A 27,326-nucleotide genomic window follows, 5' to 3' on the forward strand; every position below is an offset into this window, starting at 1 on the left:
TGTTGTTTACGTTTGGCAGGCAGCCTTTCAGTTACGAATGATCGTTAACATTTGCCAACCGCCAATAAACACTAAAGAAGAAGAAGAAGATGACATCAGTGGGCCACAGCAAATGATCGTGAGAAGCTAAACTATCTATTAATGATGTCAATTACAGGGAGTGTGATTGTTGAAATAGGGTGTTAGCGGTCTTGCTGTTCAAAGAAGAATGACAACACTGTCACCAACACTGGTTTGTTTTCTATTCACAGGCAAGTCAACGTTGTCGCAGTAAAAGTCCACAAGATAAAAAAAAAAATGAAAACTTTATTATTACAGACTCAGGGTCCAGATAAAAGACAAGACATTACATAGATAAAATACAAGGCATTAAATATAATAAATTACATACACAGCATAAAAAAAAAGTCATAGTTTAAGAATAATTGAAATCATTGTCCTACAAAGAGACAACTATGGCCCTTTCTCATTTCTCTAACTCCCCTCCTCGACTCCTATCCTCGAGACTTAGTCCCGCCCACAGGAGATGCGAGCGGAGGAGCCGAGGAGGGGAACCGAGGAGAGAGGAGGGGAAGCAGCAGGCGGTTAGAGAAATGAGAACTCCTCTCCTCTGAGCGGTCATTTTAAAGAGACGTCCATTAATAATAATAATAATAATAATAATGGGTTCCATTTATAAAGCACTTCATATTTTAATTCAAATCCCGAAGTGCTACAAATAGTGAGCATGAACAGTATAAATAAACATTACACAACACGGAAGAATTAATAAAAAAAGCAATACAAAAAAAATAAAAGGGTGATAAAAAGGTGTAGGCAAAGGCTCTTTTGAGGAGATGGGTTTGAGGCCTTTCTAAAAGCCTCCACGGTCTGTGGTGCTCTCATTTGGTCGGGGAGAGCATTCCACAGGCTGGGAGCAGCCGAGCAGAAGGCCCGGTCTCCCATAGTATGGAGCTTAGTCCTGGGGGGTTTGAGGAAATTGGAGTTGCTGGAACGGGTGGTCCGCAAGGAGGTATGGGGGGTGAGGAGTTCCTTGAGGTAGGGAGGGGCAGTTCCATGGACACACTGGTGGGTGAGGACGGAGACCTTGAATTCGATCCTCAGTTCCACGGGTAGCCAGTGTAGTGCTTTTAAGGATGGGGGTGATGTGATCATATTTGCGCACCCTCATCAGGATCCTAGCAGCGCTGTTCTGAATGTATTGGAGCTTCTGGATGCTTTTGTTAGGGATCCCGATGAGGAGTGCATTGCAGTAATCCAGCCTGGAGGAGACAAAGGCATGGACCAGCTTTTCGGCATCAGACAGAGTGAGTGCGGGGCGGAGTTTGGCGATATTCCTGAGGTGATAAAAGGAGTTCTTGCACAGCTGTTTAATGTGGGCCTCAAAGGTCAGATGGGCGTCCATTTTAACACCCAGGTTGGTGACTATTGAGGAGAGGGTAATGTCCTGGCCGGAGAAGGTGATGGTGGTGATGGTGGATGACCGAACCTGGTGTGGGGTGCCAACTATAATGGCTTCGGTCTTGGAGCTGTTGAGTTTCAGGAAGTTTTGCTTCATCCACGCCTGTATCTCCTCCAGGCAGGCAGTGAGTGTGGGTGAAGGCAGGGCTGCAGAGGAGGTAGGGTTGATCCTGAGGTACAGTTGGGTGTCATCAGCGTAGCAATGGAATGATACTCCATGTCGGCTGATGATAGAGCCAAGGGGGAGCATGTAGAGTGTGAAGAGGGTGGGGCCGAGAACTGATCCTTGAGGGACACCACAGGTGATGTTGTGGGTACCCGACTCTGCCTCGCCCAAGGAGACGTACTCTGTTCTCCCGGTGAGGTAATATGACAGGAGGCACAGCAGCCCTCTGTCTGATGGACAGATGTGTTCATGACGACTTATATATTTACTTTGATTCATTCACAGTGCGGTATAATGAGACAATAACAGGCTACAGATGCGGACACACACACATATATATATGTATATATTTATATAAATATATACAATTTCAGAATCAAACAGAGCACTCATAATAACGTAACACTATCAGAGACTGGATATATCCCCCCCCCCCTCTCTGGTCACTACAATGAGGAAAATAAATTACGGGCCAAAAGTTTTATTTACAAGTATTACAAGTAAGCAGAGGACACCAAACCAACTGAGACATGTCTGTCCGCTGCATCTACACACACACTGTACCCAGGGTTGGTTTGTAACGGAATACATATAACGGCGTTACGTAATCAGAATACAAAAATCAAGTAGGCTAACTGTATTCAGCTCGCGTTACATTTGAAAAACGAGTAATCTGATTACAGTTACTTTCGTAAACTTGAAGTGAATACATTTTGGATTACTTATTGGAATTATTGGTGGAAAGATTTCCTCTCAACATTTAATATTCATCACAGTCCACAAAACCTATTACCACCGCAGATGGACCAAAAAAGCGTTTAAAAAAAAAGTGACTTTTACATTTCCTCTACTTCCCATGCTACTGTTTGCTCTGCTTTCAACTTCTCTTTCAACTCTGCTCTTTACTCCGCTTTCCCTGTTTCCTTTGTTCTCCTCTCCTCATCTCCTCCTCAGACTCTCCTCCTTTCCCTGTTTCCTTTGTTCTCCTCTCCTCCTCAGACTCTCCTCCTTTCCCTGTTTCCTTTGTTCTCCTCTCCTCATCTCCTCCTCAGACTCTCCTCCTTTCCCTGTTTCCTTTGTTCTCCTCTCCTCCTCAGACTCTCCTCCTTTCCCTGTTTCCTTTGTTCTCCTCTCCTCATCTCCTCCTCAGACTCTCCTCCTTTTGCTGTTTGCTTTGTTCTCCTCTCCTCATCTCCTCCTCAGACTCTCCTCCTTTCCCTGTTTCCTTTGTTCTCCTCTCCTCATCTCCTCCTCAGACTCTCCTCCTTTTGCTGTTTGCTCTCATATCCTCTCCTCCTCTCCTCCTTTTGCTGTTTGCTCTCATATCCTCTCCTCATCTCCTCCTCAGACTCTCCTCCTTTTGCTGTTCGCTCTCATATCCTCTCCTCCTCTCCTCCTCAGACTCTCCTCCTTTTGCTGTTTGCTCTCATATCCTCTCCTCCTTTTGCTGTTTTCTCTCATATCCTCTCCTCATCTCCTCCTCAGACTCTCCTCCTTTTGCTGTTTGCTCTCATATCCTCTACTCCTTTTGCTGTTTTCTCTCATATCCTCTCCTCCTCTCCTCCTTTTGCTGTTTGCTCTCATATCCTCTCCTCATCTCCTCCTCAGACTCTCCTCCTTTTGCTGTTCGCTCTCATATCCTCTCCTCCTCTCCTCCTCAGACTCTCCTCCTTTTGCTGTTTGCTCTCATATCCTCTCCTCCTTTTGCTGTTTGCTCTCATATCCTCTCCTCCTCTTGCTCCCATATCCTCTCCTCCTCACACTCTTCTCCGTTTGCTGCTTTTGCTGTTAGATATTTAGACTGTAATGACAGCTTATGATATACTTTTTATAACTACATCAATCACATGCAATGCATACAAAAAGTTGTTTTACTTACCACCTCTTTACAGCTCCATTAATCTCCAAGCTTCCAACATTCACCTGGCGGTGGTGCCTTAGATGAAAACAACTTGTGATATGATATGATACAATGCAACACAAATAGTTAACACCTATCCACAGCAATAAGCACAATGAGAGGACTAATGGTCTTCTCTTTTATACCAATTTAATGTGAAATGAACTGTGCCATGTCACAGGATTGGATGATTGGCTGTGTTGTGTGAATATAAAGGCAGGCAACTGTTGCATAGCACAGAGGAGATGGCAAAAGTAAATATACTTTTTTTTTACCTAAAGCATCTCCCCTCCTCTTCGTACCCCTGCCTGCTCCTCCCGCATTAGACTCTGGGGACTTAGCTTTTGAAATCTTGTTCAAGCTGTCCACTCTGTAGTTGGACCTCATGACCTCAGCTTTATGACCCACCCGGCCTGAACAAGGGTGTCTACGATGGCTGGGTTTATCAGCCTTTTGTGTTTGGGGGGCGTGAAGGTGAGAGGAAGACAACTGTCATGTGGGGTGTGTTGCTTTAAAGTTGACGTCCTCCAAAAGATAAAGTCTTGATATCACCGAACACATGAACGTCTCATCCATCCTGTAGGGGGGATGTGTGCTCAGTAATTTCCAGTTGTTGGGATGCCTCCCACTTTGGAAAGGAATTTTCAAGTAAAATATCAGTCTCACATGAGAAAAAAAATCTCTCTCTCTCTCTCTCTCTCTCTCTCTCTCTCTCTCTCTCTCTCCTCTCCTCTCTCTCTCTCTCTCTCTCTCATCTCTCTCTCTCTCTCTCTCTCTCTCTCTCTCTTCTCACAAAATAACATGCCAGACCAAACTAGTTCACAACCCTCCCATTGTTTTTTTTAGTATTCCAGAAATGAAAGGTATGGCCCAGCAGAGGGCATCACTGCACCTTCAAAGAGCCTCCTTTCTTTGCCTGAAACTTCTATTTATGCCATCTATTTTTCAATAATTCAATCTCAATAAAATAACAATATTCTACCATTTCTACTGTTAATTTTTAACAAAAAAGCTAAGGCAAGCTGCATATCGTAACCAAATAATACATATTGCTGCTTAAGTGGTAGTTCTGGTATTTTCTTAATGCAGTGAAAAACAGATGCATAAAGTTATTGTTTAATGGGCAGAAGGTTTGCCGTTTATATCAAATAACATATATTTCATGAATTATACACTCATAATGGCTGTGCGGTTCCTAAATCATATTATCGAAATGGCAAGAACGTCATAATTACCTGACACTTTCGCAATATGGTGTTTCTTACACTCTTGCCAATTAAATTTGTTTTATTTATTGAGCGCAATGACAACATCTTGACAGACTTACACTAAAAGTGAAAAGCATTTTTGTCAGAAAAAACATTTGGCTAAAAAAGAAACATCTTTTTTTACACTGAAATGTGTCAAGTCGGCCTGTAAGTTTCTTTTATAGAACACGATAAGACAACGTTTTTACAACCACAAAAACAGATGTTACCTCCATGACATAATTTAAGATGTTCCCTTCATGTGGGCCAGCCAAACTGCCTATTTAAGGAAAGCCACAGCCTTACAACAAAACACTGGCTTTCAAAACTGCTCTGTATCTGCTCACAACTCTCTTCCCCCATGTTTCCATACTCCACCTAACAGAGCCTCCTCTAAATATTTGGGCCTTTCTCTCTAAATAAGGCAGCCTTATCAGCCTGTCATTTTGCCTCTTTCCAAACATCCCGAGCAGCGTCTGTGGCAGTAGCAGGCTGCAGCCTTTGCATTCTTTTGCCTTGTATGGAGAAATGGCCTAGGCTGGGAAGTCTTAGTATGGGACAGTTCGCCCTCTCCATTGGCCGGGGCAGAAAGGGGAGGGAACCACCGGGAGACTGATTCTTTAAACAAACTTTCCAGTAGGACTGCCTGCTTCCCTTCGCACTGCTGTGTTGGACCCAGACAGAAGGAGTTTGACGGACTTCCAGACATTTCTAACTGAAGCCAAGGTAAGAAAGAAATCTGCTTTTACCAATGGCTTGCATATTGTGTCTGATATTGTATGGGTTTTAAGAAAAGTCTGGATGTGTACATTACCTGAGTTCAGTGGTACAAGGCTCAACTGTCAGAGTCAGAAGGGAGGATAGAGTTACAGAGAGTTTTAGTGGATCTTTGAATTAAGTTACCAGGATAGAGTTTTTTCATTTGTGGATCCACAGAAAGAGAGATTATAGTTAATGATCACCTAAGACCTTTATATATTGGTGTATATGCAGTATGCACTATATGCCTGAGTGTTTACTTCCATCTCATCACAATAAGGCACATTAGACAGAGGAATTTCTGGATGCAGCTGACCCATTTTGATCTCATGTACACACAGACTTAAACACTTGGACACACACATCTGATGATGTCTGATGACATTATTAATATTTGTATCACTATTTGTTTTTGAAATTCTTGACCATTGGCATTTCAGTCTTCACTAACAGTGTTGAGCAGCCTGACTGTTTGGTGATACCCAAATGTCTGTGGGTGTGTGTGTGTGTGTGTGTGTGTGTGTGTGTGTGTGTGTGTGTGTGTGTGTGTGTGTGTGTGTGTGTGTGTGTGTGTGTGTGTGTGTGTGTGTGTGTGTGTGTGTGTGTGTGTGTGTGTGTGTGTGTGTGTGTGTGTGTGTGTGTGTGTGTGTGTGTGTGTGCGCGCGCGCGCGCGCTGGGGCGAAGGGACAGAGGAGCTTTGTCATCCCACATGATGAAAGGCTCCACAGAAAAGCTGTGGGGGACAGAGAACAAATACGATTGTCAAGCCAAGCCAAGATGAGGCACGTCAGCACCTCGCTGAAGTCCTCAAAGTATTCTCAACCTCTCTGTGAAGCATTGTTGATTCACTCTTTGCAGAATGCAGAAGATTTGAGCTGCTGGTAAAGCACCTGAAACTATATATTTTGTTTCACATTGTGAAGTCAGAAAATCTATCTTATTGATTGCTTGAGACTGAGGTATAGTTAAACACCAATCAGCCTCTCTCAGGAGACAGTCCTGTATCAGTGGAGCCAGACAAGAATGAGATTGTGGAATTCCTCTGTTCTCCGAAACCTTCAACTGGAGCTGGATGCTTTTTTGTTTCCAGCTTCCTCTGCATCTGTTAGATGGAGAATGGAAGGGCTTTGGGCCAACAGCACACACCTTCCAGATTTCTGAATCTGCTAGCACATTAAGGAACAGTAGTTATAATGAAAAGAGCAAATGTTCCAACATGTGTTTGCAGTGGAAGAAAGGAAAGAAAGGAAAGAGTGAACACTGTGTGTGTGTGTGTGTGTGTGTGTGTGTGTGTGTGTGTGTGTGTGTGTGTGTGTGTGTGTGTGTGTGTGTGTGTGTGTGTGTGTGTGTGTGTGTGTGTGTGTGTGTGTTAAATAAACGTATTTCCTTCCTGTAACCTGTTCATGCTGAAGACAAAACAATCCATTTTGTATGATGACTTTATATAAATGCTACTGTGGATATGCTGTGCTTATTATCAAGATTAGAAACTCTGGGCAGAATCGGCTGGTCATATTTTAATTTGCATTGACAATAAAGCTTATCATTCTGCCCTTGATACAGCAGCATTCATTTGTGTAGAGATCAACAAAGAACTACAATTCTATATACTCAACAGGGGTAGATCTAGGATAGGCAAAGCTTCCCCTTGTTTTCTCAGTGCAATTTCAGATATGAAGACGTCCTTGGAGACAGATATCTAGCCAACTGTAATGTAAAATACATGGATATAAAACTGTATTTTTTTATGAAATATTAATATAAATAAATATTAATATTAATTTAATCTGCTTTAATTTGTTACCAGAATAGGCATATTATATTTGACTGCATTTGTTTCAGTTTGTAAGAAATAGTGTGTGCTATATTTGGAATGATATGGCTGAAAAATCTCTATATATTTTAAATTAAGAAAATAGATTACACATTTAAAATCTTTTAAAGTACGAATTTCAACTCAGCCTGACAAGAATACCAACATGCGGAACATATTTTAATAACCTGAGCCCTCTGAAGATCAAGAGCTATATCTGTATTATCTTTAAAAAGCCTAGGTTGTTTGGAGGGATTTTCTGGATATGATTTATACTTATCTTTTTATAGCCTTCCAGTGTATAACTCAGCACAGTAGATTTAAAGATGCATTTGATAGGCCACTGAATTCTACTATCATAGATGAAATACAATTAATTGCGTGTGTTCATACCTTTTGATTACTGTAAGCTTGATATTGATGTCGTTTTCAAGGTGCAAATTAAAGACTGAAAACAAATCATTGCGTGTCAGGTATGGGTGTACAATTCCATGCTTTACCTGAGTAGATGATCTTATTGTTGGCTAGTACAGTACTCACCTCAGCGCCTCTCGGGGCATGATGTCATACCTTTTAAGTGACTAATCAGCCACAGTCACCTGCTCCCTCCTGCCTGTCCAGCCTGTCTCTGTGTGTCATCTGTCTGCTGCTGCCCTCAGGGTATAACACAATCACAGAGCCACATACACACACACAAGACAAATCCTTGCAGACCTACATGTGAGTGACAGGTCTAATTCTGGAAGGATCTGAAGTTAGCTGCACTGTGGAGACATGTCAGCTTCACACCCATCACTGTACCCGACATTCAGAGTGTGATTCTCTGTCTGGAGGAAAAAGCCAGAGAAATAGCTTGTCCTGCTTGTGGTAAAGTCAAATATAAAAGAGCTATATGAATGCAGTGTTCCAGTTTTCAGCACTGTTATATGCTAAATAGGCTTAACTCATCTTTTCAATTGGATGCTGTTATCGGTATTCATGTCAAGCTGTGTGAATGAGTAATCCATCCAATCTATGTTATCCCTGATGGCGGAGCATTTTTCACCGTGTAATCTATGAATGAATCATGCCTCTTTTAAATGTGCTGCAGGCCCAGAACCAGCCGCCACCATGTCGAGCAAACGTGCCAAGGGAAAGACCACCAAGAAGCGTCCTCAGAGGGCCACCTCCAACGTCTTCGCCATGTTCGACCAGTCTCAGATCCAGGAGTTCAAAGAGGCGTTCAACATGATCGACCAGAACAGAGACGGTTTCATCGACAAGGAGGATCTGCACGACATGCTGGCCTCTCTGGGTACGCTGCTCTCACTACACTTTGTTTCTATGGCAAATCTGAGATAACTTAAACAACCCTGATGACATTATGAGTTTGGGCTTGGATTCTACCCATTATTAAGAGAAAGCCTTTACTACAAGATTGGAGTGAGTGTGCTTTTTTTTGGGTAACAATGAAAGAGGCAATATACATCAGGGGAAATGTAGGATCAACGGTTATTTTTCAGGACATCTTTGGCTGTGCTTCTTCATAAATTTTTTAGTCCTACTTTGAAATAAAAAATAAGATATATGCAGATAAAAGTTTTATTTTAACTGCTGGATTGCATTTTTGCTAGAAGAACACTCTGGGAACGCGGACATCCGGCAAGGCCTAATGCCTTATCTTGCAACGTAAACACAAATTGAAAAGTAATTTATGTATCAGCTCTGCGATTTCAGAACAGCTCCTAAAACTGAGTGGGTTTCCCCATGGCCAATGCTACACTTGGTCCAAATCGGTATCTATACCTGACATACTAACACAAACATCTTAACAAACTCCTTGGTGGAGGCAATTAGTTCTTAACCAAATAGTCCAAGTAAGATTACATGATACATGATAGTGTTTTTCTTCCTCAGGGAAGAACCCTTCTGATGAATACCTGGAGGGGATGATGAGCGAAGCACCGGGGCCCATCAACTTCACCATGTTCCTCACCATGTTTGGAGAAAGGCTCAACGGAACAGACCCTGAAGACGTCATCCGCAACGCCTTCGCCTGTTTTGATGAGGAGGGATCTGGTGAGTCTGCATAAACAAAAAATACTGTAAATACACACCGAGGCACTTTTACAGTCACTGTTTGGAACTTGATGGGTGTTAACTGTGTCTAAGGTGTGATCCACGAGGACCATTTGAGGGAGCTGCTGACCACCATGGGCGACCGCTTCACAGACGAAGATGTGGACGAGCTGTTCCGTGAGGCCCCCATTGACAAGAAGGGCAACTTCAACTACGCAGAGTTCACCCGTATCCTCAAACACGGCGCCAAAGACAAGGATGACGAGTAGAGGGAGGACGGAGTGCCTCAGGGCCCCCGCACACACACACTGCAAATCAACTGCTAGCTCCTACCTTTATGGACATGATAGGTTTAGAAGAAATGTATCAAAGTCTTTCACTTATTTAGATTCAAACATGTTTTTGAAAGGTAGGAGCTTGTGATTTGTTTGGGATCTAGAGTGTATTTTCAACTAGTATCATCATTGAAAGTTACCATGAAGAGTGGTGCATTTGAATTTTGTAACTACAAGTCTACTGCGGCTTCAGACACTTGGACATCTGATTGGACGTTTTACATTTGGAATCTAACATGTGTGTGTTTGTCTATTTGTGTGTGCGGGGGTGTTTGTACAGTACCAGCAATGTTTACCTCTTCCGGCCAAATAGCTACCGCACCAGCACGGCAACAAGTCTCCATATCTGTAATATTTGTATCCTTGTAAGTTAGAAATGGATAGAAAGATTTCATTTTGATTGTGTTTATAAAAGTGGTGATCTTGATGAAATGTTTAGTATAGCTTTAAGTCTAAACTCTTCCTACCATCGGCTGGTTTTGTGTATTTTTTAAAGGATCAGGTATGTTTTTGTTTTGAAGGAATTCAGTCTTGAAATGTTGTTCGGCTAATAAAGTAAGTTTTCGTACCATGTCTTTCTAACAGGTGTCTCTTTACTTCACGTTTACATCTAGGAAGCGAAATACTGTTTCTTAAACAACACTAACAATTTCAAGACTCTGATCTACAGATTTTTTGTTGGATAATCTACGTACATTCACTCTATCCCTCATGTCTTTTTCAGACTGTTGGCAGGACATTAGGTCACATCTGAAACATTGTTCTAAACAGGGTTCAATACATTGCTTTTGATTGACACACAACCAATGAAATGTATAAAACACCTTTGTCCACCAGTGACATTAATGCTAAAGTAACTATTTATGGATTCCTGACTGATGTGTCATTAATGGATTTGACAACTCAATGCTAAATTGTATTGCAAGACTCCTGTAATAAAAGGCCTTTGTGAAAAGGTTTTTATAATATTGCTTATTCACACAAAGTCAATCAATTTAAAGTCAGCATTTCAAAAGGCAACACAAGACGGAAAAGAAATAGCATTTATGAAAAACTGAACTTTTATTTCTTTGAAATGCTTATACAAAAACACATTTAAAGTTTAAGGCATATATTGCACAGACTATTGAGAAGTTTTTATATATATAAAAAAAAGAGACATTACTCCCTCAGTCGTAGGTTTAAGGCACAGCAGCCTATCATACTGCTAGCGGTCAGTCATGATTCACAACAAACTTGAAAAAGACTTTTTATAATAATGCGTTTGGCTGTAAATAAACGACAGTTTGATATTTGTGAAAAAAAAATACCAATACAAACAAAAAAAATATGACCGTGAAAAATATTTACATGCGTCATCACATTGTCTGATCGGAGCGCCATTTTGCATCTAAAAATCACATTAACCGTGCTATAAAAAAAACCTGCCTTCCTAATCTTTAGCCAGCCGTTTCCAGTATGTCATCAGATAAGAGGTTTTGTCACAGTGGCATGATGTAGTATGAACAATAGCAATATTACTTTAATACTTAGTATTCTACATATAACCCAAGTCTGACATGACCTGTGTAAATTGAGGTATAAATGCACATCAGTCTAGTGAGTACCTCCTACGACATCCACAGCGCAATACAAGCATTAAGGAGGGTCAAACAAAACACAGCGTACGAGATTTGATATCTGCTGTGAAAGCTTTCCGAGTGCGATGAAGCAAATACTCTGACCAATCATCAGACTTTCTTCTTCTGTTGTCTCCTGCTACTTGCAGTTGTAAAATGATATCGTGTACAGCTAAATGACACCGGTAAACATGACAGTTGTGAAGATTTAATGCACAATCCTGCTTTAGTATTATTCACATAGGAACTCTTCCACATGATGCCACCGTTAACTGATGCCCTGATGGCATTCAGTCATATATTGAGGTTTATGCTACAACAGTTTCATGGAAACTACAGCTTTGTGAATGATAAGAAATCCTATTGTAACCATTTCTAAATACAGGTGGATGAGCACAGATGAGGAAAACTTGATGATGTTGTGCTCTTGTACCCCCCTTGGGAAGAAAACCTCCAGCAAATGTCTGCCGTTGCAGATCATCCACTACATTTGTTTCGTCGAGACACTACATGCATCAATTCAACTTTCAAATAGTAAGACATTCAGGTTTGAACTAAATTGACAAATTCATATGGCCCCAAATGAACTGGGAAAATCTATATAATAATGGATCCAATGTTTAAAGTGTTTTTCCACCACAAAAGATAAAGTCTCAGAGCAGGTTTAAAGTTTCATTCCAGGAGCTGTTAGAGCTCGATGTCATCAGACCACCAAGCTGCTCACCTCCTCACTGAAATTGATTTCTGTAACAGATCCAATGTGACCCTCTCCCCTTCATCCTGTGGCCACAGCGCACTTCAACAACAGTCCCTGAAAATCGTACACAACGGAACTAGGACAATTAAACGGACAGAACTGCTTTGCTTTGAGCAAAAACACAGAAAATAGGGTTTTGTTTTTATGGATTGGAAATAGCTAAATAAGAAAATACGTGATGCTTTAAAACATGCGTTGAGTGGTTGAGATGACAATTCATGAGTGCAAATGAATCCCCTCTGCTATAAAAAGACAGGAAGAAGGGGGTGGGATGTGATGAGACCGACACATTGAGGCGAGTCATTGAGACAGACTCAATCAATTTCCCTTGTGCTCATCTCTGAGAAAAACAGGGTGAATTTATAAAAAGAACCGACTCTTGAGAGAAAATCTGAATGACTAAAACATTGTTGCTATGCGTGGGAATAACAAAACAAATTCCCTCCTTTTTATGCTGGAGGGAAATGGATGATAGGCAGCCTAGCCAATGATATCAATGTCTTTGTACATTCAACACAGTACAGGCCTGCTACTGAAGAGGCTAACTGCTGGTCCTGAAAATGACATCATTTGAACTTTTGTACAATTACGGGATATTTCATCTTCATTCATAAATTGTAATGCGGAAAGAGGTTTGAAAATGGCATCAAAACTGTACAACACATTAGCTCTCCACACAGGAATGTTCTTTTTTGAGAAATGACATCAAAAGTGTTCTTACCGGCAGGTGCCTTCATCGAGGAACAGCACATTTTAAAAAAGGTTGCTTGAAACAGCAAGTCTTTATAACAACTCATGTTTGTTACTTCACTTTGTCCTTGTTCATAAATCTGATTTCACATCCTGTTTTCTGCAGGCACATGCGTTTACGACGAAAGGGGACTGGTGATGAACATACATTCTCCTATGTACAGTGTAGTCCAGCCAACAGGAATGTTTGCCCTCTATCCTCCAAGATATATATATTTATATTAAAAAGAAAAAGAAGAAACATCAGCTCCTAGTTAACAGCTTCACTCACTGTGTGCAGGCTGTGCTGTGGGCCCCACACTGTGGTGATGGGGGTCTTTACCACTTGAAGAGAAGTGGGTTGCCTGCTATCAGCATGGACCATGCTCCAAACACTGGGCACCACTGCTGAATTCCTCTGTGCGCTGCTAACACTAATGCTGCTGGAAGAAAGCTGAAGAGGAGCAGAGAGGTGGGACATCAGGCCCAGAGGGGGCTGCATCGCTGGTGTAAAGGATGATGTTGGGATTGAAACAGGGAGGGGAGTTAGAGTTTGGGCAGAGGCCGGAGACGACACTGCAGCTGAAAGGAGCGGCGTACATGGAACTGTGACTGGGATGTTGGGGGATTTGTGGAATGGCAGGTAAAGTGGGACACCTCTGGGGTCTGTGATAGAGGTGATGGCTGGAGAAGGAGCAGCTGGAAAAAGCATATGGGATGATGTCTGGCTGAAAGGCCTTGTGGCTGGGAGTGCAACAGGTGATGGAACAGATACCAACTCTGTAGGACATGCAGTGAGCAGTGGAGCTGGAGATGAAGCTGGGGCTTTGGCTTGAGCAGCAGCTGGGTTCTGGGGATTGTGCAGTCCTAAGACTGCGGACACTGGCACTACGTTTGGCAGATGGGCTGGGAGGAGCGGAGCCTGCTTTGCGCTGGAAGTTACGTCATTCTCCACGGGGCTCCAGGTGACTTTATTCATGAGGAGAGGAGATAGCCTCGGGGCTGAAACCAAGGCTGGAACGGGAACGGGAACCGGCACCGATACTGAGGCTGTTAAAGGAAGCATGTCTGGATCCTGTACTGCAGTAACAGCTGGCACAGACATAGCCTTCTCCATCAGACTCTGAACCCTGGAAGGATCCATGACTTGTTGGCTGTCCTCTGGAGGCGGCGTGGGGCCCATGTCACTGCTGTAACACTGCGACTCCACCTGTTCAGTCTTTACAGCCTCTGTGGGTCTGCTCTGGCTCTCCTGTAGCCTCTTCAGGTTCTCCTGTTCTGCGGCCCTCTGCAGAGCTGCGTCCACCAAGAGCCTCAGGTCGCTGAAGTCCTGAGTGGGGAACAGCTCGGGGGGAGTGGGGGGAGGCGTGTTGAAGAGGCCGACGCTGGGGCTAGCTGCCATTGTTGTGCTGGTGAGACAAAACGTGTTTGCCCTCTGTTCCTCTGCTTCCCTTATAAGGCTCTGCGTGTCCAGCCTCATCAGCGCCTGGACCGACCCTTCGTTACCAGGGAAACCCGCTCCAGTGAGAATAGCCGTCGCCGTGTTCCCGAGAAGACTGAGGTCCAGGGTCGGGGCGGAGCGGATGACCGATGGGCGCTGTTGAGAGGGGCTGGTGGAAGAGTTGCTTTCTGAAGATCTGCTCCAGCCTCCATTGTAGTGGCTGTCACTTTTACTGCCGACCTTACGCGAGATGGTGAACTTGGTGGGATCTTTGCCATCTTTGCGAAGCAGGTCAGGGAGGAGGCGACGACGCGCGTTGATAAACCAGTTACATATCTAGGGAAAGAGTAAGAAATGTAGGTATTACAGAACTGATTCTGAAAGCTTACATGGATGATATACTTGAATACATTTCAAACAAAATGAGTTTTAGTCACAAAGATGGCCGTTTATCTGTTAAACCTTCTTTGGTTCAAAATAACTTTTCACAGATCCATAACCCAACCCTGGCATAATTCTAGCTCTAAAACATTTCTGGAGGCCTGTGATTTTAAAAACCACCTACACACTTTTCTTCATGTACATGTGCACACGAGGCTTTACTTACCCCCTCTAGTGGTACAGTCGCCCACACAGGGAAGAAAGAGTGAGACGGACAGAGATGAGAGCACTCAGACAGCTGGCAATAATGAAGGTCTGCGCTCAAATATGCTGAGCGACAGAGAAGCCAGCCAAAAGAATTCCAGTGAACTGACTCCATAACAAGGGACTGTGCTGCTGCCTCACGCTGATCTTTAACGCCTTCTCTAATGCTGCCAGTGTGTTTGTGCACGCCTGTGTGTTGAGGCAAAGAGGAAACATCTACTACTGATGCAATGAAGTGAAAAGGGAAGGCTGGGAAAGGTTCACTCTCAGGCTGCAGTTTGGGGATTACATCTGATTTTTGTTTTGCTTTCACCTGTTTACTGTGTTGGGTGAAGTTTCCTTGAAGAAAACGGTGAGCAGCATCAGACTTTATAGTGATAAAACATTAGTAAATTGAGTGTGCACTAATATGAACTATCTAAGCAACCTTTTACAAATTGAAAAGGACAAGCTGACTGGTCCAGTAGACTGCAGAATCAGTGTCTACCACAAGTGTCATTTCTCTGGCACATGCTGAAACCCTCTGGTAAAAAAAACGATTAACACTTTAAACACAAAAATAAATAAATTGTCCTCACCTGCAGCACAGAGAGGTTGGTCTGGCCCGACAGACTGAGTTTCTCCTGCTCTGACGGGTAGGCGTTGAAGCGGTGTTCGTACAGCCAGCTCCGCAGAGTCTGCACCGCCTCCTTGGGCAGGTTGCCGCGGCGACGGCGCTTCCCGAAAAGCCCCCTTCCTGACAGGTCGAGCGGCGAGCCGTCATCACTGTCCGACATCGCCGAAGAATGCTCCTGATCCGGGCGATGCTCTTCTTCCAGAGCTGAGGGGGAGGAGCAGAGCTGTCAGTCATGTTCACAGTGTTCCATTTAGCCATACCGTTTACATTAAATCTGCTCAGCAATAGGTATAAAAAGGGTAATCTTCAGTGTTGTTTTTTGACATATCCTTTTTTTGGGCCACAATTGAAGTATAAGAAATAGTATAAATGGCTATACATTCACAAGGAGTGTTCTGTAAAATGGGGGTTGGGTTAATCTTTTTTTAATGCACAAAATACTAAAATACTTGTTTCCACTGATTTGGCACAACAATGGAAACAAGTGCACAAAACTCTTCAGTTACTTTTAACCTGCCAATTTGACCCAATTCAAAGTGAGGTTGTGGTCTGAACACATTTAAACAATGGCTTTGAGGTTTGAACTTTGTTGTGTGTTTTCTGTTGTCAGTCCATGGTTGGCCACTGGAGAGAATCTCCACTCAAAATGGAGCATGCCTGATCCCAGGGGTGGGCCACAGAATGCAGTAAATGTCTTTCTCTAGGGCTGGTTGAAACCTGACCCCTGGGGCAGCGGCTGTCTTCACAAAGAAGATTGTGTGGATATCAACATCACAGTAGCCACCAGTGGCCAAGGAACCTGTTGACCATGCAAAAGAGGCTGTTTTCACCTCATGCCACTCTGGCTCAAGACTGCTGGAGTAGTTGACAAGTCTTGTGAATTCTGCATTCCTCGACAATGAGGAAAGTACTAAACCAAGGTAGAAAAGTGGGAGGGGAAATCAAAACATACAAATGCTAATTTGGTGCATTTCCCCAACTCTCTGCAAATTAGCTTCCCCCAACAAGTTTAAGTGTCAAGGGGAGGGTAGGCATTGTAGATAACTACTTGAATGCAACCCTGTGATTTTATTCCTGATTTATCACTTTTGACCAAATGTTTTGACCCAAATGAATGATTCTTGGATGGAGTAAAATGACTAGAACCGTTTTTCAAGTGTTGTAGCTGTTTAAAATGCAACTTGATAGAACCTGGTGTTTTGCACTGAAATGAAAACCACTTGGATTTTGCACATTGTGCCAAAAATATTTCTAGAAGTATGAATTTCAGCTCTATAAAACCATTAAAAATAGACTAAAGTTTCTCAGTCTAATCAAGTCTAACTGGGTCTGAAAATACTAAAATCAGCAACTCCAGTCTCCCATTCATGTTGGATAACCTGAGACAGACATCTCAGGTTATCCTACTTCAAATAACAGTTAGCGAAAGATGTGGCCCACAACAATGCTACATTCTCCCATGATGAACCTACGCCATCTCCAGCCAGTCAATGTGGGATCATGAATCAATCAACAATGACGTATTTTAGACAGATGTTAGAATAGTACATTATGTCACATCAGCAACGTCTCTCAGGCAGCCAAACTTTTTGTTTACCAAATGTCTCCGCTATCTAAATAAGCTAGTAAATGCTCATGGAAAGTAATACGAGTATCTTGTTCATTCTTGTAAACGCGAGAACAAATGGTCCTCATTTCAAAGTTTGCTCCACAGTGAACTCAACTTAACAACACGCCGAGGTAAGAATTTGAATCTGACCGTTAGTAACGTCAGTCCAAACATCAAGCTTGCTTTGTCAAATAAATAACGTCACACCCACAGTGAAATCATACACGGAGAAAAAAGCCTATTTGATAAGTATAAATGTTACTTTAAAAGAAACAAACCGACGAGCTACTCGGTAAATTAGCCATCTGGAGCGCACAAAGGAGGCAGGCAGCAAAGCACAGCCTCCCGCATGTCACGCCGCCAGATGGACACCATGCTCCTGCCTCCAGAGATAACTAGCTGGCTAGCTGTCCCTCCAAATTTGAGCACAAACACACGCTGCATTTGCTCGCAACAAAAAGCCCGCATTCCAGGCAAAACCAACAGCAAAGACACAGCAGAGTTATAGACAGCACATGGTGTGGGGTTTAAACGTGCAGCGATAGAAACACGGTGAGGCTCACCTCGTTTGAATGCTTTCATTCTTTGTTGATGGCTGGCTTGAAAACACGCAGCTGTCCAAGTTGCTTGCGGTACAAAGCGTGCCCCGGAGCCGAGCGATGGTTGACACAACGGCACTTTCTTTCAAGAAGCTGAAGGTGTTGCGCTTTCTCGCCGACTTAAACGTTTTGCTTTTCTGCGGCGCAAAAATGTTTCACCGGAGAGTCCGTTTCCATCGCACTCTTCGCTTTCTGCCAAGATAAATGTTTTCTGTTTTGTGTCGCTTGTTCCTTTTACCTGCACGCAGCAGCGCCAGCTCTTTGCCAATCTTGACAGTCGCAGCTGAAATGATCCCGCCTCATCAACAGCTGTCAGCCAATCACGGACCTCCATTGAGCCTCCTGGAAAGCCGTTAACCAATCAAGGCGCTCCGTCAGGAAGCAGACAGGGCTCTGTGTAAATGTGACTGACGGGAGAACCATTTCATTCAAAGTAAAGCGCAGTCATTGAAACAATGTTATTTTCCTCGACGCGGTTGAAATGCCACGGTTACATCGACTCAAGCCTGTGTAAAAATATAACTGTATTTATCTTTCACAGTCATTTAAGTCGTTGTTTGCTGTGTGCGGGAAGACAGACAGCCACACAGTGTTGTGAAAAGGCTTTACGTAACGTTCAGCAAAATGTTCTTGTTACATAAATCATAACGTCGAAAGCGTCGACTGGTGGCCGCAGTCCATAACACAACAAACCAAGCTATTTCGACTCGGACTGTTTTGGGCCATTTCTGATGTGATATTTAGACATCAATTCTACAGTTGGTTTGACGCAAGGCTTGTCAGGCTAATGTGTCTTGGAAGCGTTTATTCATGAGAACCTCACGAAGAGTCCCAGGGCCAAATAAGCGGGAGATTTCAGAAAAGAAGTTACTGCACGATAGCATAATGTAAAACAGCAATGTAGGCTACCTGTAACGAGGTTTTAACTTGCTTTTTTAACCAAATATACACGATGTATTTATGTATCGTCGTAGGCTTCAAAAGGGAGGACCAGGCAACATTTAAAAAAAAGAGCATGTGATTGGAAGAGCTTTGGAGTGATAATCAAATCTAGCAGGATTGTTAAAACTATTATAACGTTTCAGCTCCTGAAACAACCTTTGATATAAAATTAAAACATGTTTTAATAGGTGAGCAAACAGCTTCTAAACAGTACAAATAATACAGCCATGATGAACTTTTTGAGAAAGTATCGTGTGCATTTTATTATATGTTACGTCTCTCCATTATACATTTTAACAACCTTGAAATAGTATAAATAGATCTACAGCATTGTAAAAGATGAAGATTTTCAGTATGATGTATTTACAGAAGACAACTTTAAGAATCACAGGGGCGAGAAATGCAATGCTATAAGTGTTCAATATCGATTAACCCCTTTACTCAGTATTGCACGTATACTTTAAATGTTATTCCATGAACTACAAACCTTCTCACTCACAACTTCTTCTCAAACATTACAACTCTGTTATACTAAACCCCCACAACTCTGACATACACACAGCCTATAGGCCTAGAGTATTATACTGAACACATCATAGCCTAGTCTTTAAAATATGTGCTTGCTTCCTAAAATATTTGTTCTAGTATTTTAACATACACGTTTTGCTTTAACACATCTCTCGTAGTACAAGCTATGCTCCTCACCCCTTTCCGAGTGTTATGCCCTAAATTGAACAAAGCACAGATGCTAATGAGCTTGGCCTTTTTTTGCTATCAGGCCTAGAGTACTGTATGGGAGTAGGTTCACTGAGATATGCTCTCTTCCAGGGATTAAACTGTCTCTCTTTTCTTGTAGCCTCTACTGATCAAACTTGTTTCAGCCCTGGAATGCAGAAAAATACATCTTAATCAGTAGAATTTACTTCTTATGTGTGATGTGATGGAACAAAAGCAACACATTAAAAGGTACATTTGTATCATGGAATATATGTTACAAATTGAACCATAGCAACATTATAAATGATTTGATTAGTTCTTGCTTGACATTTAAACTTGTTTTCTCTTGCATTTATGGATGATAATACATTTGACCAACTTCACTATTTGTGGTTGAATGAGAGACATTATAGAGTGCAGCTGAAAACAAGTGTTGAATACCCTTTTGACTTTTCAAAATGAAGCTTTACCAAAACAGACCACAGTTTAAGCAAATGATGAAATGACAGTTATGACTTTCAAAGGCCAAATGCATCAAACCTATATAAGGAACTTTTATCACCCTCAAATCAATGGCTTTACACCAACATCAACCCACCCCCTTCCCCCCACAGTGCAGCCATTTGGATCATGGATAACCTTTCCTAGGAAATAGACCTAGGTGTGTCCCAGTGATATCTGTGTGTATTGAAGGGAAGCCTTGTTTGAATGTATGAGATTAGCTCTCTTCTCTCTCAGTGAATATGTCACTGACAGGACTGACATTTTACACATCCAAGTTTTAGCAGTCTAGCAAAAGCATTGTCTTTCAGTTTTTTATGGTTAGATTGTAGGAAAACTTTCTCTGGCCTCCTTTACTTACTACATATGGCACATTATGTTTGATCTGTGCTCAAGTTGGGAAGACTGCGAAACGTAACCATGGTTGACCATGGTCACCATGGTATTCCATTGCCAACCATGGTAATACCATGGTTGACCACACAATACCATGATGGTCACAGTACCATGGGGAAGAAACCATGGTCTACCATGGTCAACCATGGTCACAATGTCAACTCCGGAAACCATGGTCAACCATTTGAATATTTGAACCATGGTCTCAAGAAACCATGGTCTACACAGAAACCATGGTCGACAATCATTCTAATGAGGCTCATGCAGGCACCGTCACCTGATGAATGTATATAAAATAGTCTTTACATTTTCACCAACTGTTTAATGAGCATTTAATGAGTGTGTGTGCAACTATAGAGTAACAGTGTACTGTAGATGAAATTAAGTGCAATTAACATGATCTATACAAATATTTTAAAATTAAATGCTTGAAACTATTGAAAAGCTTGTATTAATTTATATTATTTCCAGTCTGGTAGACCATGGTTTATGACCATGATAGACCATGGTTTATTGTGACCATGGTAGACCATGGTTTATATCAGTGCTCTACCATGGTTGACTGTGGTGCCATATCCCAACCATGGTCTACCATGGTCAACCATGGTTATACCATGGTTAAATGAACCATGTTCTACCATGGTAGACCATGGTCTACAATGGTTCATTTTGCAGGGGAGGTTTTGTGTGAGGAAGGGTGACAGACAGCATAGTTTTTGACCTGACAATGTTGCAAGTGGGGAAACAATGTTCAAATGTTAAACATATTCTGGCATTAGAGATTCAAATCTAGTTCTTTCAATATATTTTAAGCTAGCTTGCTTGCACACACAAGACGCAGTAATTTTTACAACTGACTATTTGATATGTGACATATAGATCAATACATTTTTTCTATATACCATTTTCTCAAATTGGTGAAACTGGAAGGAACCTAATTTGACAACACACATCTTCTTTTGGATAAACACAACTTGCCAGACACAACTTTTTCCTAGCAGTCAAATTAAATCACGCAAACGATTGAGTTCAAGTCACACAAAAGGCCTTCAGGTGCTAACGATGCAATCCAATCTACTAAAATAGAGATGGGGGTGGGGGGCATTGACAGCAACCAGGGAACAGACTATTGACACCCCTGAGCCATTTTCCTTGCTGAGAGTCATCCCCAGCTGGCAAACACAGACAAACAAAAGGCCCGCCATCAAGAGAAAGCTCTTGTCAAGATAGAGAGAGAATAGTGGTCATCAGGCTTTTTCAATTCAAAGCCCCAGGCTGAATTTCTGGCACACAGTGGGTGATGATTGCAGCAGCCAAAGTTATGCAACTGCAATAGTTTAACATAACTAATTAGGTATGGGAAGTTAGGTTTTCTTAGCAATTGGATGTTACCAAATTTGAGTGGAAGACAAGCGGACCACTGAAGGATATGCAAGGCAAGTCAGGATACTGTGAGATCCTAAAGAGTGTCTAGGAATGAGTCATGAGGCCTCTTTGATTTGAGAACTGGCATCCAATAAGACAGAGGAGTCTGTATATATATATATATATATATATATATGTAATCCACACAATGTGTCCTCTTAATGCAAAATAGGGCAGGGCTGACTGTTAGCTTATAATGAGTATGTATTTTCATTGTATGCAATGCATAGTGTACTCCAATGTATTGTATTTTGGATTGAAATGTAACCACTGTTGCCCCCTAGAGGTCAGAAGTTAAACACTCGAAGATGTGAGTTTCCAGGCTGAGAAGGGGAGGGGTCACTCCCAAGCAGTTAGTCAGTATTGTTGTAGTGCTGGGCTGTTGTTTCTTGGCATGTGCATCAAACTGTTAAACCTGTATTACATGTGGTGCTCCTCTATTTTCCTCCTTTAGCTCTCTGATGACATTTAAATACAGTATGTCAGATGAATATAAAGCAGTGAATTCATCTTTGGCTTTGCCGTCTTCCATACAAAATAAAACATAAAAAACAAGCAGCATTTAATAAATGATGAAAACACAAAGACTAATGTATTTAATGCTTTAATTAAATATCTTTTCTTGGAATAAAAAAAGTGCAGGTACTTTGAATGACGTTCAATAAGTAATGGAACGTAGATTCATTTCGCAGAGTGATTCGAGGCAAAAAAAATCAAAAGACTTATAGAAACATTATATAAAAATAACAGCGAGACCCTTATGAAAAATTCCATAATGTTATCCTGCATGCTCAGTCTGCTGCATTACTTCAATAAAAGCCCTACATTAATTTAAGATTTATGAATTGAATGCTAAGTGAGGTTAATAAAAGCACTTAAAGAAGCTATTAAACAACCAGATGGAACAAGTCCTGACCAAAATATTTACGAATCTGAAGTTACAGCACATTGAAAACAAAAGTTAATGGGACAGAGATTTTTAAAAAGCGTTGAACAAATAATAAATCAGCATTATTGTGGATGCTGACATTCTGATTGAAAAAGAGATCCTCTTGATAAGTCAACATTACATTTGTGATTTGCTTTTATTTAAAGTCATTCTTTAAACTTTATAGATTTGTTTAAATCTTTGACACAATAACATTTTGGAGGACACACAAAAGTGCTAATTATTAGGACATTTATAAATACCCCTTCAAATCTGAAAGTCAACTTCATCATACCAAAAATATTTATAATAATTACCAGATCTAAAGTGGATTTCTATTCAAAACAAAAGGATGAGTAAATTAAACAAATAAATACAAGGAAGACATACATAGGCGAGAGTTTGTAGAGTGTAATGTGCGCAGTGTGTGTGTTGGCCACAGGGCGGTGTTTTGCAAAGCTACAAGATGGCCAATGATCTGGGAAGAGAGGAGGACGATGAAAGACAGAAGAGCATTAATGTTTGCCTTCTGTCCACTTAATAGATCTTATAGCAAAGTTAGAGGAACGTTTAAAACAGTCTTCATATAGATTCTTTAGGATATAATTGTCATTATAACAATACTTTCATTAACAATTTTATGATATCAAGAGTAGGAACAAGAAATGACAAAATCAGCTGAGGTTTTCAATGGTAGCCTCAAACGAGGAGTCACCCGCTTCAAAGTCTGTCGAGTCCAGTCATTTTCTTTTCGTTATATTTGGAGCCACCAGGAACAGCCTATAACTGTATACGTGTGTGTCAAAAATGCCCAAATCCAACCCCCCCCCCAATCTCTGGGAATTTCATCTCTCCTCCCCACACCTCCATCCATATTTACTCAGAGTAGCTCAGTTGCACTGCAAAAGCTTTCCTCTCAGTTTTCAGCGACTTATCTGTCCTTTGACCCGACCATAATGGCTTCCCCATCTCAGTCTCTTTCAGAGGCGAGTCTGGGCCTCAGGGACATAGATTTCGATGCTGTCTGCGCTCTCTGTAGCGGAGTTCTGGCGAAACGAGGCAGCCTTTTTCGCAGCCAGTAGACGCTTGCGAGCCTCGTGTCTCTGCTTCTCTGCTGAAGCCGAAGAAGAGGTGGATGCAGAGTCTGCGCTCTTCTCACGGCCCAGCGATGGTCGCCCCTTACCGGGTTTCTTTGACACCGGAGCGGTTTCCTTCTCCTCGTCCTGTAGTGTTGGGAGTAAGGAAACATGACAGAAAAAGGAGGAGAAAGAGGGAGGGAGAAAGAGCAAAGTGCGAAACAAGGAGAAAAAGAGAGTGAGAGATTGTAATGTGGAAACTGTCTTCAAGAGCATCAATCAGTCTGGGCAGGTTTGGCAGACAGGACTTTGACAAGGACAATGCTTTTCTTTTCCATTAAAGCTTGAAATAAAATGTAGTGGTTTTAGGTTTCAAACTGAAAAACTCTGACAAAAAGAGGTAAATCTTTGAGAAAAAAACAGTCATTAACATGACAATTTTTGAAGACATGAAATGGTAACATGAATTAATGGCCACGTTGGATCAAACTAAAAGCAGAAGTAAGGGATCACAAGACACAGTCAACGCACTTGCATTGAAAAGCAACATAAAGCAAGAGCAACTCAGCTACGAATCCCAACGCACATAAAAGTAGGGTGGTCCGTAGTGCAATGTATATTTTCGAATTCATTTATTTTCAGCTCCAACCCCCAGAATTCGTTATATAGTCAAGAAAACTCTCCTGGTGAATTTTATTCAAATTCCCACAACATTTACCCCTCCCTCATCAACTTTGAAGTTTAGCCTCACGTAGGGTGGTCCTTAAAATTGAAAGTCGGAAAGTCTAAGCTCCAACCCCCATAATTCATTCTATTAGTCAAGAAAACTCTCCTGGTGAATGTTTTCCTCAATCTGACAACATTTACCCCTCCCTCATCGACCTGGGCTAGACAATAGAGAGAGAAAGGAAAACAAGGACAGACACACAAACACAAACCAAGACATTTAAACAGAGAAGAAGCAAAGCCAGACTGCATTCTGTCACGAGCTAGTACATCTTAGCCATGCTCCACTGCAACCAGCATACCAGTAAGTGACGCATGCATGCTCAAAGCAGGGCTTCACATTTAAAAACACACCATCGACAGCCCTCTTTGAGATATATTTTTCCATGCATGCCTAAAGGGATCTCTCTGGCCCCTTTGTGTTATAGAGGGCGCCCTGTTAGAGTTCATCCCACACAGGGGGAAGGAAGTAAAAAAGAGTGGGAGAAATGGTGGTGGTGGTGGGAGGAGAGAGGCCGGTATCGGCGGCTTTCCTACCCCAGCCAGCGCACTGGGCAGCAGGGGTGGGAAGTACCTTCCGCTCAGGGGGCGACTGGGCGGCCGCAGACGGCACGGACTGCCAGTCATTGGACTTGAGATAGTAGAGCTCGTCAAACTTGAGGCTGATGTCCTCGATGGAGAGCTGCAGCAGGTCCCAGAACCCTGCCAGGTCCTGGGCGGTGGCCCGCGGGTTGGCATTCACATTCTGTGGACACAGTCAATGTTGGAGCGGAGAATGTATGAAATGTAAGAGAGCAAACAGCATCACAGTTAATTCAAGAGCAAAACTAATCTCACACAAGCCAGTAGGTAGTGAAAACCAATGTCTCACCTTTGAAAGTGAGCTGTAAAATACTTGTGGATTTTTATTCTGCTTATTCTTTTTGTAAAGCATTACAACCAGCTTTGAATCAACTAGTCGGAGCCCATTACATAACTACAAGTCTATTTCACTTCTTGTTTGGGGCTACGCCGTTGGCATACTGTACTGGTGTAAAAACGACATTTGACACTCAGCACATGGGCTATTTAATGGCCGATTGGCCCCGAGGTACCAGAAAAACAAACAATACACCTTCAATGCATCCACAGGTCATCACAAGCTGGAACAGATCAGCTACATCATGAACAAAGTTATTATAAAAAAGAAAAATTATTCAATTCTAACTAACTTTTTTTTGGATCATATTTAGCAAGTAAAAACTAGGCCATAATTCCAAAAATACTTTGTCCTAGATGTGTCCATAAAGGGAGAATGGGGACGGGGGTTGGGGTCTCTATAGGGCAGCTTTTGTGGGTCAGCACCACCAAAATCAACCATCCCAACTTTCTCTGATCCTGGTTTAAAAAACAGTGTTGTTCCTTAATGTGAAGAGGTAAGTGCAAGAAGAAGCCAACATCAGGCCAACGGAGAAAACCTAAATTAACTTACTGATTTCATCTAATGGTAATTTAATTGCAACAAAATGTCGTCCTATTACTGTACTTTACATCTGCACTGCATTACTTACATGCTGTATATGTCATCAAGTGTTTCCCCTTTTCAACACTAGGGGGAGCTATTTCACAGCTTTTTTGTCCATGTCTCCGGGTCAAAATAAAGGATAACAACAGAGCTGTGTCCTTTTTAGTACAGTAAGCCTGCACTTTAATTCTACAGGGACATTAAATCTGTTAAAATGTCAGCAAAACGAAATACAATCACTCAGGACCCAGTCTCCTTTAAAGATTAAAAGTAACAGATTAAACCCCTTACTTGTTTACAAACAGCTGAAGTAAATCCTGCAGTTTATAATGCTATTACTATTTATACTCTTTCTTATCTATGATACTGCATTCACTGCTGTGATGTCCAGTTTTAATTTTGAAAAACAAAATGTACACTATCATGCGAACAACCCTGTGAAGTTACCGAAATGGTAGAGCAATTACAAGTTAGACATTAATCATTGCACATCAGCAAATTAAATTACATATTGACACATGTAAAAGAGTGAATCAGGAGACTGTATACGTGCAGAAATACTAATTGTATAAAAGCACTAATTGGTGTTTGTTTGTAACTAAGGCTCAATCATTTATTTGCAGAGAAACCTCAATTGTGTAAATAGCACATAAACATAACGACAGCATTTCATGTGGCCATGTGATGTTGTTTTATGTAGGTCAAGTTCAATGAAGCTGATGAAGACGTTCATAATTTATCAGTCATGATCATGTGGTCAATATTTTGGAAGTTGAGCGTCATGTGAACCAACGTGTAAAACAGTTATTGTTTTATGTGCTGGTAGTTGGCCAAAATTAGTATAAGGCCATTTCCAGTAAAACACATCACACAAGAGAAATAGCTTAGAGGCTTATTGTAAGCTCCTTGTATTTTGTGCTGGTTGGCCACAATGACTTATTCTGTGATGGCGTCATATGTTGTGTATCTCCGCTCTTCCCACACTTATTTGTGTGTGAAAGCCTTAACCTGAATCAAGGAATTTAGCAGAAGACATTGCTTTTGGTCAAAGAAAGGCCATATACTGTACGCACCAAGTTTTGTTCGCACAGTCCCCGGAACTGCTGGAACTTCTGGGAGATGAGGAGCTGGGCACATCCTACTGCACTGCGAACCTTCCCCAGCACTGAAGAGAGAACCAAAAGCCAAAAGAAACATACATTTTCAGGAATTTGCGATAATTATTGATCTCAGAGGCCTCCTGTTATTCAACCTACGGATGATACACACGCCCAGTTTTCTCGGCTACAGTCAGGGTCTGAAATTAAGCTTGTGTTTACCTTCCACTACAGCAGGTCACTGAACACTGTCATGTCCT

At 41.9% G+C, this 27,326-nt stretch overlaps 3 protein-coding genes across 5 annotated transcripts in view; 1 reads left to right on the forward strand and 2 right to left on the reverse strand.

Annotated features, from left to right (window-relative positions):
- The first annotated feature begins 38 nt into the window (after positions 1-38).
- myl9b (myosin, light chain 9b, regulatory) lies at positions 39-10,312 on the forward strand. Its single transcript, XM_034083442.1, has 5 exons — positions 39-118; positions 5,412-5,500; positions 8,437-8,640; positions 9,243-9,404; positions 9,498-10,312. The coding sequence occupies exons 3-5, from the start codon at positions 8,457-8,459 to the stop codon at positions 9,671-9,673; spliced, it is 522 nt and encodes a 173-aa protein (XP_033939333.1). The 5' UTR covers positions 39-118; positions 5,412-5,500; positions 8,437-8,456; the 3' UTR covers positions 9,674-10,312.
- A 499-nt stretch (positions 10,313-10,811) lies between these two features.
- On the reverse strand, positions 10,812-18,006 carry LOC117446081 (uncharacterized). Its single transcript, XM_034082080.1, has 3 exons — positions 17,719-18,006; positions 15,509-15,750; positions 10,812-14,621 (listed from the first exon to the last, which is right to left on the reverse strand). Exons 1-3 carry the CDS (start codon positions 17,735-17,737, stop codon positions 13,116-13,118), a joined length of 1,767 nt encoding a protein of 588 aa, XP_033937971.1. The 5' UTR covers positions 17,738-18,006; the 3' UTR covers positions 10,812-13,115.
- Positions 18,007-22,323: 4,317 nt separating this feature from the next.
- dlgap4b (discs, large (Drosophila) homolog-associated protein 4b) overlaps positions 22,324-27,326 on the reverse strand; it is a 104,216-nt gene continuing 99,213 nt past the window's right edge. For all 3 annotated transcript variants that reach the window (XM_034083652.1, XM_034083653.1, XM_034083650.1), the window contains 3 exons: positions 27,043-27,134; positions 25,040-25,210; positions 22,324-23,886 (listed from right to left, as the gene is read on the reverse strand). In XM_034083652.1, the coding sequence (XP_033939543.1) occupies positions 23,644-23,886; positions 25,040-25,210; positions 27,043-27,134 (506 nt within the window). In that variant the 3' untranslated portion in view covers positions 22,324-23,643. The remainder of the gene's footprint in view (positions 23,887-25,039; positions 25,211-27,042; positions 27,135-27,326) is intronic.

This window comes from Pseudochaenichthys georgianus, chromosome 5 (assembly GCF_902827115.2).
Source record: "Pseudochaenichthys georgianus chromosome 5, fPseGeo1.2, whole genome shotgun sequence".
In the NCBI taxonomy this organism is placed as follows: Eukaryota; Metazoa; Chordata; class Actinopteri; order Perciformes; family Channichthyidae; genus Pseudochaenichthys; species Pseudochaenichthys georgianus.